The 16,076-nt window shown below is 42.5% G+C and overlaps 1 protein-coding gene and 1 long non-coding RNA gene across 4 annotated transcripts in view; one reads left to right on the forward strand and one right to left on the reverse strand.

Moving 5' to 3' along the window:
• The window catches only part of INTU (inturned planar cell polarity protein), a 36,220-nt gene extending 20,675 nt beyond the window's left edge, over nt 1-15,545 (reverse strand). For 2 of the 3 annotated variants that reach the window (XR_011727809.1, XM_071753829.1), the window contains exons 1-3: nt 8,637-8,952; nt 5,584-6,152; nt 1,671-1,756 (exon numbers count right to left, since the gene is read on the reverse strand). Coding sequence is in view for 2 of the 3 variants with exons in the window: in XM_071753829.1 (XP_071609930.1) it covers nt 1,671-1,756; nt 5,584-6,152; nt 8,637-8,848 (867 nt within the window). In the remaining variant the exon portion in view is untranslated. Of the gene's footprint in view, nt 1-1,670; nt 1,757-5,583; nt 6,153-8,636; nt 8,953-15,335 lie in introns of those variants that run through there. The other variant, XM_071753830.1, reaches the window with a different exon arrangement.
• On the forward strand, nt 9,120-13,088 carry LOC139800579 (uncharacterized). The gene is made up of 2 exons (XR_011727810.1): nt 9,120-9,257; nt 9,333-13,088. It is a non-coding gene; the product is annotated as an uncharacterized lncRNA (long non-coding RNA).
• Nucleotides 15,546-16,076: the final 531 nt, after the last annotated feature.

Genomic DNA, 16,076 nt, shown 5'->3' on the forward strand with positions numbered 1-16,076 from the left:
ACTCAGTTTGTCTTCTTTTAGAGACACAACCATATAGCCCTGTGGAATAATTGCTGGAGGTGACTTAGAAATTAAACACATTTTAAGTAAAGGTACAGCACTGAAGGAGGGTGGAATGCAGCTCATGTGCAACAAGTTTGTACCATGGTAATTCCCCAGGCACCCCCAGATGCTGGCAAGATGAGGGGAATTTGGTGTGCTGGCTCTAAGAGAAAGTGTGTGGAGGGCAGAGTGGAGACCCCACATCCACACCCTGTAGCAAACAGTGGATCTGGAGGTGCTGTGAGACCAACCATGCTGCATGTTTGAAACCCTGGGCCAACAACCTGTCACCTTTTGACAAAATACCATCCTTTAGGATGGTGTATTTATGCAAATAATATAACTAGGGTAAAATGGCTTAAAACTGCATCTCTTTTGATATTTTGCAGTCTATGATGAATGAGAATGTATTAGCCATTTTTCTTGTGTAACAGCTGTCTTTATTACTAGATCTCAGAAACAACAACCCTCTGTTTCTTCATCAACTTGAAGACAGTGTTCTACACTGCAAAAACCCCAGAACTCTGTATTTTACTTCTCCACTGGTCTATTTCAGCAATCACTCTTCTAGCTTGACTCAAACTGCACAGTAAAAACGAAATAACTGCACTTTAATAAAAGGCTTTGGAAAGCCAACATGACAAACAGGCACACACATTTCAACTAATCTCTGTCTACTTGACAGATTTACTGGCAGTGTAAATGTTAACACTGCATTACAAGTAACTGCTATATAAAAGGTTGCACAGCATTTTAGGAACAACTAATACGTATACTCTAATTTAGCAAGGATACCATTAAATAAACTACATAATCTCTGCTTTTTTAATTATTCTGTATTCAATAACAGTTATAGCAACTCCATACTTGGTCAAAGACAGGCAAGACAAGGTTTGGAGCTCTGCCAATACCTGACCACAACTCTGGTAGCTTAGGAAAGTGTCATACTGTCAAATATCCTGGAAAGCTTCCTAAACTGCTACTCAATCTTAGTGCAGTTGGAGCTCTACAGGCACTTACACTACACAAGTTGCAAACAGAAGGATGTTTAACAAAACCTAAAATTTCCACTTCTTATCATCTCTGGGCAATAAAATATTTCTATTACCATCACCTCATATTTTAACTGAAGAAAAACTACCAAGAGGTTACAGACATACTGTACAAGGCACTATGATTTTAACCTGCTCCATCTCTTATCTTTAACCTTGTCTTCCCCTCATCAGGAGGGGATTGAAGCAGAATAACTCAACATACTTTATGTTACTAACATCCTAGGTAATTAACACTCTGCTGGTCTTATTCTGAGGATAGTTATCCAAGTCTTTATTAGTTATTTACCTATGTACTACAGCTCCAAAATTATTATTCATATAGAAGAGAAGATATGTTCAGGAGGTTTTGTGGGAAGAGATGTTGTTTATCAGGTCACGTTAACGACACAAAACTTCACAGAATTTAACTCTGAAATTTCCACTCTAAGTTTCACTGAAGTCAACCAATATGTTAAAAAATTAAATATATGTTCTAAGAAAAAGATTCCTTAAGTTCTGTTTCTTGAGGAAAAAAGGCTAGAAACAATTCTAATTTTTACAGGGGACGTTTGGAATAAATGTTAACTACTTTACCTGCATAGGACCTGGAATGCAAGACAAAACCCTCTCTATATTTTCAGAATTCACATCAACATCATTTACAGCAACTAGAGCATCTCCTGGAAATAAAACAGACAAAAGCATGAGAATGTTAAATGGTGTTACAACAGTACTGAGCCAAACAATGTTTCATTTTTAAAATAATGACATAGATGATAATGACTTCTCACATCCATAGTAGCTAAGAACAGCTTATATTGTTCTCAATCATCCAGTTTGTACACAGCTGATGAAATTATTCCTGCTTTTTTAAAAACAAAGTTTAGAATTCCTTGGGACTGCCAGTGTTACTAAAACATTCATTTCTGAACTGTCTACAACTTTGCCACATGTACAGTACAGGACTAATACCCCTGTTAAAATATCCACTCCCTAGAGATAAGCCTAAAAGCACCATTTCTAAAAGTGGATCTTTGCATTAGGCCAGGGGATGCTGATTGGCAAATGAATCCCATTTCCATACTGTGATGGGAAATGAACATTTTTGGTGGTATTAAAATCAGAATCATCTTGTTCATGTGGGAGAAGACTGAGGACACTTTTTCCCCCCCACACACAAAATCCTGCTATTTAGTTTCCTCTGTTCTTGGTAATGACTTGGTGGAAGTACTTACAAATGTTCACATATTCCTTTCCAAAAAAGGCAAAGTATGGAACACATTCTACTGAAGAAAGCCAGATCAATTACTTGCTTTATATTTTAGCAGGCTGCTTTTCCCCCAACCAATGCTGTTATGCTTCAAGAGGAGATTAAAAGAACATTAATAACATCCCATACTCCACAGTGAGAGCACAGCAGAGCTTACACAAGCTGCTATCTTGCATGCCCAACATCTCAGCTTTGGAGAGCATCTCCAACAAGCATACCATGTATGGGGATTCCTCCTGGAAATCTCCAGCCTCACAGTATTTTGGCCCTTTCAATGACATTATTCTGAAAGGACCCTTTGCATGGTCTGCAAAAATTGTCAAAACCAGAATTTACTTTGACTGTCAGAAGATGACTGCAAGTTGTATAATTTTTGTAGCTGGATAACTGTTTTAAGCTACTAGGCTATGCTAGAGATCTAACAGATACACTTAGCTTCCTAGCAGTGATGGCCTTTGTTTAACAAAGATTCAGAACTCCAACAGCAATATCTGCACTTTTACTATTAAGACTAGCTAAGTCACATAATACTTACATATTATTTGGAAAAAACAAATAGCCCTCCCACATAACATCAGAATTACTAGATTAGAAACGCAGAGAAAACCATTTGACAGTAAATGGGGTTGGGATCTGGACTTCTTAACTGAAGCTTTCAACAGCAGCCTGTATCTTTAGCATACTTGCTCAAAACTGGATTATTATAGCCCATCTTTACTATTACCCAAGATTAATCCCTGTCCCTGGGTGGTTTTCACACTATTTTTGATAATTGTGCCTGTTGATCAGGTGATGAGAGTTCATGCAAACTGTTCAGGTATTTGGTGGGGACAGCAACGAGAACAGAAGGTAATTTCAAAGAAGGTAACAATAGTATATTCACTTTGGGAAAAAAATTTTCCTGTATTTTCAATGTCATTGAAATTACTTTTCCATTTGAACTACAGTAAAGATGATCTTTAGCATTTATAAGAATTCTCTCCTGGTGTAAACTGGAGAGATTTCAATTTTAAGGGGCGGGGAGGAGATATAATGATATTTTCTATCACAACCCTTATTTGCCTGGATCTAAACCTGAATATTTACTGGAGCTTTTAATCTTTGAAGACACACTCAAAGATGAAACTATAAGTTTTACATTGCAGAGCATATTTTGCATATTGTTAATAATAAACTCAGGCAAGAAAATTTTCTTCCAAAAATACAAAAGACACTTAAAAAACATGAGATAAAAGCAAGTGTATTTCATCTTAACCAAAATGAAAGCGACAGCAAGACTTTAAAAATCAGTGAGGGCTTTCTTGTTCTCAAAATTTAAGATGGATGCTGAACTGCAAGACATATAAAAGAAAAATGAACTGATAAACAACACATGGATAGAATGACATCTTTTCACAGAGTTACAAAGCTGCTGAGTTTTTTTAGCTTGCAAAACTGTTGGATTTACTTTCATATGGTCAACGTCTGCATTCTACTTGGTTAATAAACTACAGCAACAGGACTTATGACTTCCATATGTAATCTTAAAAAAAAAATTCAAGTCTAATGCACAAATAATAAACAGATGTTTTAATCAAGAGAGTTTAGTCTCCCTTATGATTCAATCACGGTAGCCATTTAAGTGGTAACCTTGTTTATCACTGACAAATTAACTATTTTGATAATGACAATACAAAGTAATCAGTAATTTGGTTATTATTTAATGTATCACAAACCCAAGTCTGGGGAAAAATAATTTAACAATGCTCAAATTTGAAATAAGATGGGAGGGCCAGCTCAGTTGGGCATAACCAGCAGGAGTCTGGCAGTGGGGTGCTGCAGGAGTAACCGGTGTGACAGGAGGTGAGGAGCTGCCTCCTGCTGCTTGTAGCCAGTTCTGAAGCTCTGTGAGCACCAAACGTGCCCCCTCTGCCCACACAGAGCAGCATTTTTCTATGGTTGTGGCCCACAGAGGGGACCCACTCCTGAAGGGCTGTGGCTGTGGAGGAGTCACACTGCAGCAGCAGACAAGAAATAAGCAACGAGGGGCAGAAGAAAAACATCACAAGCACAACTGCAGCATTCTGTGTCACCCATTATTCACCAAAGGGGCTGGGACACACACTGCTAAGATGCAGTGAAAACAAGGGTAGCCGAGACTAGGAACAGGGAGAGGAGAGGTCTCTGATCAAAGCTGACCTTGGAGAAGGCAGAGAAAAAGGCACTTAATTCTTTAGGGTCTTGTTTTCATCTTGTCAGCACCTGAAACAGGGATCTAAGGTTTTATGTTAACTGGCAGCAAATTAAATTCAGTAACAGTTCCCTGAGTGCCCAGAACACATGTTGCACCCAGAAGACACAGGATTATTTTAAAAGGAAAATAGACTTAGCATTTCCTCCCCTTTATTACAAAGAATGGTCAATTACAAAACTGACATTAAAAAGCAAAAAAAGAACAAAGTTATACCTATGCACATACAGGTTAACAAAGATGGGACAGTTAGAACCTTCCAGTAGGCATCTTAATATACTAGTCAGGTACTCCTCATCTCTGATGGCTCAAGAAGCTTCTGACTTTTATGCAAATGCATCAGTTTTAGACTGACCACAGAAAATTCTTTAGTGTTTCAACAGTTCAAATATTCCTAAAACTTTCCTTTCCTTTAACAAGAACAAAAAGCAAAGTTCTCCTGTATTTTTCTTGACCTTTCTGTCCCACTTCAGATCCTGTGAGCTCTGAGAAGGGTCCCTGTTGAACTGCAGTTGTTTTTAAGTCAGGCTTTGGGTCTTTACCAGAGCTATCCCATCCTGTGATGTGCAATGCAGAAACAGTAAACCAGAGGTTTTTGACCAGCAGAAAACTTCTTTATTCTATGTTCTTTATGCACACTGCACTGAAACCTGAGCATACCTATTTCTAGACACCACATAAAAATTTCAGAGTACCCAATGTCTTCTACAGATATATAATTTGAAATTTATTTTTATATTAAAATTATAGATATTATGCTGTTGGCACAAAATACAGCTCATTTTCCCAGTTAAGTATTTCTTTCCAATGTGCAAAACCATGGCAACACTGGCTGATGATAGCCTAGGACACACTAAACTGCTAGACTCTTTAGATCAGTTTAAATGTTCTGTTTAAGATAAAACAAATCCCCATAGTTGTTGTCCTCACTAGCTCTGGGAAGCATTAAAAAAATCCTAATTTTAAAAGAAGAGTCCAGAAGTTAATTATTCAATTTGCTTACTTACCAATCAAGATTTGACCTGTTTTCACTGCTGAACTGCATGGCACCAAACCATGCACTACAAGCTTCTCTTCACTGATTCCTCTGGAGACTTTATCCTTTCTGCCTTGTTTTTCAGCTCTCCTGCTGCTCCATGAAGACTGATGGACAATCCCTACTAAGGCCTCCAGCAGCCTGTACTGCTTCTCTCCAGCACTGCACAGTTTTCTGGGGTTTACATGAACATACACATCTTTGTATTTCTGCTGCACAGTCACACCCATTTTCTGAGCAGATTGGTGTTTTAATATGGAAGTAGGACCACAGCTTCCACTGCCTTTCTTACCAGAATGCTTGGGTAAAAGATTCTTCTTTTTTAATATTTTGGTCAGTTTCTTGAGTTCATACTTTCTTGCTTTTCGTGATCCCTCTTGAATAACTTCAGCTTCATTTTCATGAAACCTGACATGATTCACTGCTGGTACTTCTGGGCAGCTATTCTGAAGCAGAGTTTCTTCTTCACTTTCACTCACTTCTAAATAAAATAATTCCCCATTTTTCTGCACACCATGCAACCATTCTGGCTCAAGGTCACTGGGGAAGAAAGAGGAATGGTTAGAGAGCCTTGGTAAGGAAGAGTGCTATGCTGGCTTTGTGGTTACCTTGAGTAGGGACAGCAAGGAAAAAAATGGGGAAAAACCAGGAAAAAAACACGCTGCCTCTTAAATATTGAAAGCTCAGCTGCTCTAAGCTTGCCATGAGGGCAAGAGATGTCCTTGGGATTGAAATGGCAAGGAATGGCATCCCTCCCAGGCCCTAAAATAGTTTCTTTAAATGCCTTACAGGAAAACAGACACTGCAAAAAGTAATGTTGCCTTTACTGAAAGCAAACAAAAGCACCCACCTTCAAACCATTTCTTTCACATAAAAATTTTAATTAGTAGTTACATTCAGTGGCCTGGTGGGGCTTTCTCCCAAGAGAAAAAAAGCCACCCTGTTTGTTCCCTCCCATTAGTTTTTCCCTTAGGCATTTATAAGGATTGTACTGCAAGCACTTTGGAAAGACTAAACTAAACTTCTACCATCACCTCAGTATACCTGAAAAACCTCAAGCTCATGCAAAAACCAACAAAACTGTAGAGAGGCAGCACTAGAAAAAGTTCTGTCAGCTGGAGTGCATCACTTAAGTCACCAGCAAAATGGTGCTGCAGAGGAGAGCCAAGGCAACTACAGGATGCATGAACAGGAGAACCATCTGCACAGCACAAAAATTTTTTGTCCTAATTTGGCAATTGCCATGTGTCACCCACGTCCAGTTTTGGATAGCACATTTTAAGAAAGATGTAATAATTGGAACAAGCCCAGAGCACAGAGACAAATAGTAAGTAGTTTATAAACATGTTTTAAAGGGAAAGAGACTGAAGGAAATTATACTTCTTTGGCTGACAAAAAAACCAAAACAACAAAGAAAAAAATGGCAGCTGAGAGGCAACAGGCAAAAGGTCCATTCCCCCAGCCCAAGATAAATCTCAAAATGTTACCACAGAGGGATGAGGATCAGTAAGGGCCAGAGTAGAAGTACTTAGTGGCTGAATTTACTTAAGTATTCAAGCATAAATTAAAAGAGCTTTTTCATCACATACACATAAACTAAAAAAAACAAACAACAAAAAACCCATCAACAATGAACAGCTGGGATGTTCTGTATGGAAGATTTTCAAGAACAGACAAGAGAAGTTGATTCTTCCTGACTAGATGACAAACAGCTATCCCTTCCTATCAATCTGACTCTGCACTGGTAAAAAACAGGGAAAAAATAGGAAGACGACTTACATGATTATTATAATTAATTGTTTCAAGTTAACATAGTAATACACTTTATACTAGAACTAGTTAATTTTACTTAATAAAGGATACAAATGTTGTTTAAAATTAGTATTATATAATTCAAATAGAACGTTAACTTGAACATACAGATAAATTATACAGCTTCAAAGTTTAGTTAAACAGAGAACTTTACACAGAAACAAACAAGGAAACAAAGAAACAAACCAGAAAAACCAGGAATTCAGGCAGAAATGCTACAGTCAAGGCCTGTCTTATTGACAAAGGAACAAAATACAGGAGGCTACATCCAACAGTTTTGTCTCTCACCAAGACAGAGGTATGGGACAACTACAAAATCAAATACACTTGAACACAATTCAAGCCTTTCCCACTTAAATCTTCTTTTTCTTTTCACTGTACTAAATAATGAAACTAACATGCCACATAAAATGCCATTAATTAGACTTTGAAGTACAGTTTGAATGATCCAGCAGAGTTGCTTTAATGTACGGAAAGGATAGAGAGTAAATTTTTATTCCAACTAAAAAAATAATAATAAGTTTAAACCCCAGTGATTGCATACATGATATTAAAATGTGTATTGGTATTACAGAGCTGTCTCCTCTGTCTCCACCTACCACCAAAAAAAAGTCTAAAAGTCACTAAAATCGGAAGACTGCACCTCCAATGCTAAAGCAATTTATAGTGCGTGAGCCAAGCCTCTTTTTCCCTTTCCCAGGCAGTGTCCAGCTGGGATAGCGGAACCAAGCCAAGGGCTGCCCGCTGCTGCTCCCCACCTTCCTTCGGGGGTTCTGCCAGAGAAACGCAGCCTCGCCGAGCACAAGCGGCAGTGCCAGGAGGCACAGCACCACTCCCCGAGCAGGGATGCTCCTGCTGATAAGGCACAGCCTGCTCCAGCTGGGCACTCCCAGGAGAACACGAGCTCCGGGAAGGCGCTTGGCAAAAACCTTCCCGGCATCGGGAAAGCCAAGGAGCGCCGAGTGCTCGGCACCACCAAGCGCTGCTCAGCAAAGCTCCCGCGGGGTGACGGCCCCGACAGCGGCTCAGGAGTGGACAAAAAGCCCCTTTCCTCGACGCTGGGGCAGCTCAACTGCGCGGGCCGGAGAAGGGGAGGGCTGGGACCGGGGACTTCCCGTCCGACTGCGGCCGGGGAGTGGGCGAGAGGCCCGCGGGCCCACACCCCCCCCCGCCGGGCTCACCCCACCCCACCCCGCCCCGCCCCGCGCTTACTCGGAGCTTGCGGACAGCGAGGTGGCGTTTGAGCCGCTCTCGTCGCTGCTGCTGGCGCCGTCGCCACCTTCGCCGGTGCCCGCACGCTGAACGCCTTCTCCCCTCAAGGACGGCTCCGTCCCTTCCTCGGCGGCTCCGCGCCCACCGGCGCCATCCCCCCCCGACGCCATGACACCCGCACCGAGCCGCGCCGGGCGGGCACGTGACCCCATCCTGCCCTTCTCATTGGCGGCCCCGGCCCGGCGCCATGGAGACGGGGGGAAGCCTGCAGGGACCTCGCGGCACGGCCCGTGCCGCCGCGTGCGCCGACCGTTAACGGTCGTGAGGGAACAGAGCCCTGTGAGGAGCTGTGAGGGGAGAGTCCTGTGAGGAAAGGCTGTGAGGAGGGAGCCTTGTGAGGAACTGTGAGGGGAGAGTCCTGTGAGGAAATGCTGTGAGGAGGGAGCCCCGTGAGGAACTGTGAGGGGAGAGTCCTGTGAGGAAACGCTGTGAGGAAGGAGCCCTGTGAAGAAATGCTGTGAGAAGGGAGCCCTGTGAGGAGCCGGCAAGCGGTCACCTGTAAGTTAGGACAGGCACTGCTCGGGATGAGGTAAATACTCGTTTACCTCCTGGCAGTGAAAAGTAAAAGTGAAAAGAAAAAGAAAATTTAAGTGGGAAAGGCTTGAATTGTGTTTAAGTATATTTACCACCTGGCAGAAAGGCCAGCCCGTCCACCTTCTGTGGCTGGCAAGAATAACCATTAACATTTCAAAGGACCCAACGTCCTCGTTTGCTGTCTCAAAAGAAACAGCCGAGTCTCAGTAGTCCCCTGAAGGTCTTTCAGAGGGTCAATGTGCACCACGTAATGGAGAACAGACTATTTATTAAGTGGTCTGATAGCGAGGTCTCGGTGGCAACAGCCCCATAAAAGAGACTACTAATGAAACTCAGGCCTGAGGTGAGCCTCAAAGCATTGCTTATAATTAAAAAACATGATTTAAAGAAAGAAACATGGGGTAAACAGAAATTCTCATCAAGTCAAATGGTTAGTAGTGGAATATTTGTGTGCTTTATGCTGTGCTCCATTATAATTATTTGAGAGGTTGTGAGAAACTGAGAGAACTTCTCTTTATGTTAGTCAGGAGAGCAGTTAGGGTAAATAGGCAAGGATGTGATGCAGACCCAAACAAGATAGATGATTTGGCAGCTTAGAGCAGTCACTGCAGGCTACAAATGCAAAATCATGCATAATCAAGAGAGAGACAGAAAAAACCTACTCAGTTCTCAGGACTTAAATTGTTCACATCAAAAAAACAAGACCCAGGGCAACCCTGCAGACAACTTGCTGTGTAACTATGTCAGTTAACTTATCAGGACATGCATGGTGAATAAGGAGAGGGATGGAGAATAATTGTTGGAACATCTTTCATGCATTGAATTTAATCCCTGCTCAGTGGGATATTTGCCCAACTTCAGCAGCAATGTTTTATAGTGCTGGAGCACTGTGTAGGACTCACAGAATTATGGTATGAAATTCCTGTACTTGAAACTATTTTAAGGGAAGTGTACAGAAATAAGCATGATATCAAGTGAATTAACAGACAGAAATATTTTGGACTGCTATCCATGTGATTAAGACTTCAGCTGAAGTAGTTAAAGATACCTACATTAAATTTTTTGGCCATTCTGAAGTGCTTCTACAAGGCCTGGTTTACAGACAAGCCACTATTGTGTGGATTTTAAGACTAAAATTCTATCCAAAAGAAGAGAAAGGAACAGCCCCTGTCTGAAAAGTTTTTTCTAATATGGCTTCATTCATTTTGGGACATGATATGTTAGATAATCTAAGGGTTTTTTTCTCTCTGAGCTGGCAACTACCATTTCTCACAAAGTATATAATACATGCATGGTATATAATTCTTCAGGGAAAAAAAAAAATCAGATCTTTGGTTGTTTCCAGTTGTCAGAATGTAAGATGTGCACCAACTTTCATTCTTTTTATCACTTCCAGAAGAGTAGTTAGAAAAACTACTTTACAAGTACCTCACCTTCAAAACAACTTCATGAAGGAAAAAAAAAAAAAAGTCTACATAAACAACATTTTCCAAAAGGCCAGATGACTTCTGATTTTCTAAGGGGAATAATGCAGGAGTTAAAATTTTAATAGAGGTAGGTGAGATACACTGCTCCACCCTCCCTAATTCTGATTTTATTTGCAAGCACTTTTAATACACCAAACAGCATACTGAAGTGTTTCCACAAAGAAGTGATAGTCTGTGCCAGATGGTTCTGTCCTAGTTATGTTAAATTTCACTGAGTTCAGGAGCTGGTTAATTGTTTCCAGTTGTTTGTTCAATAAGTGAGAAATACTGGCTCTCTAAAAGGTGGTGGCAGCCTTGCAGCACTTGCTATTTTATAGGGATAATCTTATCATGAAGGAAAGGATGGAAGATTTTGGTCCACTGAGAGAGGTAGTTAGGAGTCACCTAAGTATTTTTTTTTCTGAAATGAATGTGGAATTTTTTCTGCTGTGGGAAAATCACAGCTTGCAAGACATAATGTATCTCACACAGCAGGATCTTATTGTAGTGAAGACAGATTTTCTCACAGAAACCCTCTTGAGAGGAAAGCCTCTCATTTCTTATGCATAAGTATTAGGAAAAGACTTGAAATGATTTGTCCTCTGGCAGATCCTTTACACTTACACCAAGCAGTTGGGTTGTTGCTTTGCACTAAGCAGCCCATGAGCCCTCTATGCTAGGTTGCTGTTATTAACAAGCAAATTGTAAAAATTTGCAAAATTTGCCACAGGGCATCGTTGGCACCAATACTACTGCTCACCCTTACTGGACAACTGATTTAATGAGCATTTGAAAGTGGATAGTTAAAATGCACTCTCTTTTGCCTTAAGGTTGTTCTGATTAGCTTCAAAGAACTGAATCCATGTGTGGAAATTCATTTCAGAACAAGAGTTCCTTGGTACTTTTTTGGCTTAACCTGCTTCAAAAGCTATTGTGCTTTAAAATAACAGGCTACCTCAATTCACATTTATATTCAGGAGTAGACTGTAATTAAAAGAGGTCAGTGCACAGGACACACTAATGTGATGTCCTAATCCTTTCTAATAAAGGTTGAAAATAACTAGGGAGTAACTCTTTTTTGGTAGTGTTGCACAGATGCTTACAAACCCCTCCTCGAACCACTTTCCAACTTAAAAGTAGTAATATTTTTTCATTGTTACATACTGCGAGATGATTTTTTCAACATGATGATGAAGAAATGAGTCTGAGTTCAAGTCTTTTCTAGCAGGAAGATGGAAGAGCACAGGGAAATTTAGGAATAGTGTTTATAACAAGGAACTGCTTGAAAGAGTCCAGAGTGGAGCCTCAAAGATGAGTAAGGGAGTAGAACATCTCCCTCATGAGGAAAGGCTGAGGGAATTGGTCTCTTCAGCTTGGAGGAGACTGAGGGGTGGCCTCATTAATGTTTACAAATATGTAAAGGGTGAGTGTCAGGAGGATGAAGCCAGGCTCTTCTCAGTGATGTACAATGAGAGGAAAAGGGGCAAGAGGTGCAAGATGGAGCATAGGAGCTTCCATGGAAACATAAGGAAAAGCTTTTTCACTGTGAGGGTGACAGAGCACTGGAACAGGCTGCCCAGTGAGGTTGTGGAGTCTCCTTGAGACACTCAAACCCCACCTGGACACGTTCCTGTGTGACCTGCTCTGGAGCGGGGTTGGACTCGATGATCTTTTGAGGTCACTCAACCAACAGAGAATCACATTCTGTGCTTCTATGACTGACAGGACTTGGTCCTGTGTGGTTTGGTGCTGTCAAGCCTGATCTTAGCAATTTTGCAATGATTCACCATGATATACCAGATGGATTTCACTGATTCACATTCAGCAGGCATGTTGGGCCTGTTTCATGGCTGTGATTGAACTCTTCCCAACACAGGGCTGAAAACTGGGAGTGGGAAATGTCTTTGGCATAGGGGGCAAATTAATGCTCCCTCTGCTCTAAGTGAATGCTACCCTATACTTAGCAGGACCCAGTTTATGCCCATGAGGCTCCAATGCACTATTCAGCAACTCTATCAGATCCCTGAATTTTCAGCAGCCTCCCCTTTTTCTTCAGGGTCATTCCCCCTGCTAAATGCCAGCATGGGTGAGAAAGAACGCAGACTGCAGTGCTGCCTCTGCACTGTCTGAGCAGTTCTCTGAACTGTAAGAATTACCTAACAACAGGATCTGCCAGCTTTCTGTCTCTTTTGCACAGCGTAGGCTTAAAAACAGGCCATAGTAATATTGCAAGGCAAACCTCACTTGATATACCAGGACTATACCTGGATCTGTCTTCTTTCTTACACTGTCTGTGCATCAACAGCATTTTAAGTGTGCTTTTGCTTTCCTCCCCCCCTTCCAAACTTCTAATTACAGCTCTTCATTATTGATAAAGAAACAAGAAAGCCTAGGTGACTTCTCATAGCTTCATTTTTTCCTCTCTGCTTGTTTTCAAATCAAATAATATTTCCAGGAAGGCCCTATCAACAACTGGACAGACATAACAAAATATATTATCAGAGATAACACGATACATTAAAAGCAGATAAAACCAAGAGGAAAATATTTTCATCATTGTTTAACTGTTCTGTTTCTTGCTGCTAACACCTGTTTTACTCAAACCTCTGAAGAAAAACTAACAGAAGAGCTACATTGTAGACTTAGCTATTGATTCTTATTTTTTTATTACTCCAGTGCACAGCATGGGGCAGAAATAAGTTTCTCCCTTAAAGAAGTGTAATGGCAACAATACCGCTTTCCCCTACCCCACCAGTCTTAAGAGACAAAAGGCACAGGCACTCCTTAACTAATGTTTTTGTGATTACCAGGTTTACATAGAACTGTATGAGCAAGATTGTGATTACAAGATCTGTTCACAGCTCTTCTGACATTACTGCAGAGAAACCATCCATAGCAAAGTGGCATGAATGGGCCATATAGTGATACTGGACTGTTCCTGAGCTATTTACATACGAGCAGACTAAAGGGGAAATGAAGGCTATCTTTTTGATCAAAGAAACACAAATTTTGTGGAAAAACACCCTAGTTCCCAATAAGTAACACAGCCTGTTCTTTCTGACTCTTTAAGCTTTCTGTGTCAACTTCCCTCTATGCAACTGGATTATAGAAAGCAGTTTAGAAGAAAAACAACAGGAGACAGCTGTGAAGAATATGGGAAAACTAGTTCAGCACATCTCATTATTTTGTAAAACAGTCTTAGAGAGTTAAGAGGTCCCTCTAGCATGAAAAGCAACTGCAATTTCAAAAAATATTTTTCCTACTGTTTTTACTTCACAAGTCTATTGTAGCATCACCTGCTATGCAGGACAGGCATATCAAGCATGAAAGAAAACTGTTCCTTGCAGTCAACATGCAAATGTTTCAAGTACAAACAGTACCTTATTACACCAAAAGTATGTATACTGATATAAGCAATACCATGGGGCAGCATGTTTTTAATCCAACTTTGAAATGGAAGATTTTCTGTTAGATCACTGAAAAAATGCATGCAGAGGCATTCAGATACCAGAGGCACCCTGATAGCATATGGGCACATCTACTGCTTATAAAGAGGCTTCAGAGGGCCGTGCAGGAGCAGGCTGATCCAGCGAGCCCTCCTTGCTGAGCTCTGTTTTCATCCTCTGTGTTCACAGCAACAGAATTTAACTTGAAGGGACTATTCAGTTTGGTGCTTTGAGCTGGAGAGATGCTAAGTTAGTAAGTAGTTGTTAGTTTCCATAGCAAGAGCTGTTTGCAGTTGGCACTCAGAGAAAAGTGTACTTTTGCTTGGCAGCAGGAAATAAATCCATGTAGCTGAGAAAACATGTTAGGAAACAGGCACTGTATGGAACAACTTGAGATGAGCTGGGTACTCTTGAATGGGATGGTGTTTTCTGTGTGAAGTTTAAGGGGCTCCCAGGCAGTGCAAAGATAATGGCATTGAGAGAGGTTTTGAAAGTCCTGCACTGACCTATTGGGCGAGATCTTACTGTGGAGATTTCTTTGTGGAGGGGATACTGTGGAGAATCGCACGGTAGGGATGGTGAAGGCAGAGAAAAGCAGCTGCTTCTCCTGCAGTCTGTCTCCTGCACATCTGCTTCAGGAGTGCCCATCTTGGATTTGTGTGCGAGTTAAGATATTATTATTATCCTTCTCTTAAGGGAGAGCTCAAAATGCTTATGGAATTGATGCAGCAGAGTTTCCCTCTGCCATCCCGTTCCCTTGCATGCATAAGAAATCCAGACGAAGCCGCTGAGCTCCCATGCAGTCCTGCACGGGCTGCAAGGCACCCTTCGGACGTGCACTAATGGAGCTCCCCTCACCTGCAGGGCCACCGCTTCTCGGGAAGCGAGAGGATCTTTAAGGCGAGCCGGTGCCCCATCCGCAGCCGCCCTTTCCCCTCCCGTGAGCACCGGGGCAGCACCAGCTGCTGCCACCCGCAGCCCACGGCACGGCAGCTCCCCTGCCATCGGCCCCCCGGGGAAGGTGAGGAGTGGCAGGGACAGGGACAGGGCCCTTCTCACTTCATGCCCCGACAACAAAAGTCAGGGACTCTCTAGAGAGCCGGATAGAGAGGTTCGACTCTGCCCCGCCGGCATCTCTGTCATCCCCCTGCCCGGCGAAACCTCCCGGGCCGCCTCCCCGTCCCCGCACTGACCTGTGGAGCAGGACGCTCTGCACCGAGTCCAGATCCTCCAGGTTTCTGGTGACGGGCCGCGGGATGCTGTACCTGCCTGCCCCGAACATCGCAGGTGCCCGCGGCCCCTTCATCGCCCGCCCTGCTGCCGCCTCCGCCTGCCCCGCGGCACCGGGGACTGCGGGCGGCCGCGGGCAGGTGGGAGCCCTTCACCCCGCCCGCCTCCGCCGCGCCTCCCTGCGGGTCCGGAGCCCTCCGGCGCCACTCCGCGGGGCGCGGGGGAAGCGCGTCCCACGAGCTGAGAGCCGCGGCGTGAGCCGGGGGGAAGGTGGGATGGGTCCTGAAGGGAGGGTGCTCTGCTGCCGCTGTCCCTCCCGGGGGTCTGGCCCGGACCTCCGACCGGCCGCCGAGGGATAACAGCTTATGCTGCTTGCTATTCTTTCTCTCGGAACGTAGCAAACTCTGGAAACCGAAGTTTCACATAAACGCAATAAAATTATTCCTAACTGCAGTCCTAGCCCAGAGTTGCATCCACATCTCCTATCATGTGGGAAAATAATGGAATTGCCCACCGAATCCTATTTCCTTAAGTATTAATATGAAAAATTATCAATCCCACAAAATGTAATCCAGTCTTTCATTGTTTCCCTCTTCACAAACCAGTAATTACAGGCACTTTCAGATGATTAATGAGTTACAGGACTCCTTACTGGTTTCCCATCTGCAAATTCTGACATAGTATGCTGAATGAACAGGGATGTG

Source organism: Heliangelus exortis, chromosome 10 (genome assembly GCF_036169615.1).
Source record: "Heliangelus exortis chromosome 10, bHelExo1.hap1, whole genome shotgun sequence".
In the NCBI taxonomy this organism is placed as follows: Eukaryota; Metazoa; Chordata; class Aves; order Apodiformes; family Trochilidae; genus Heliangelus; species Heliangelus exortis.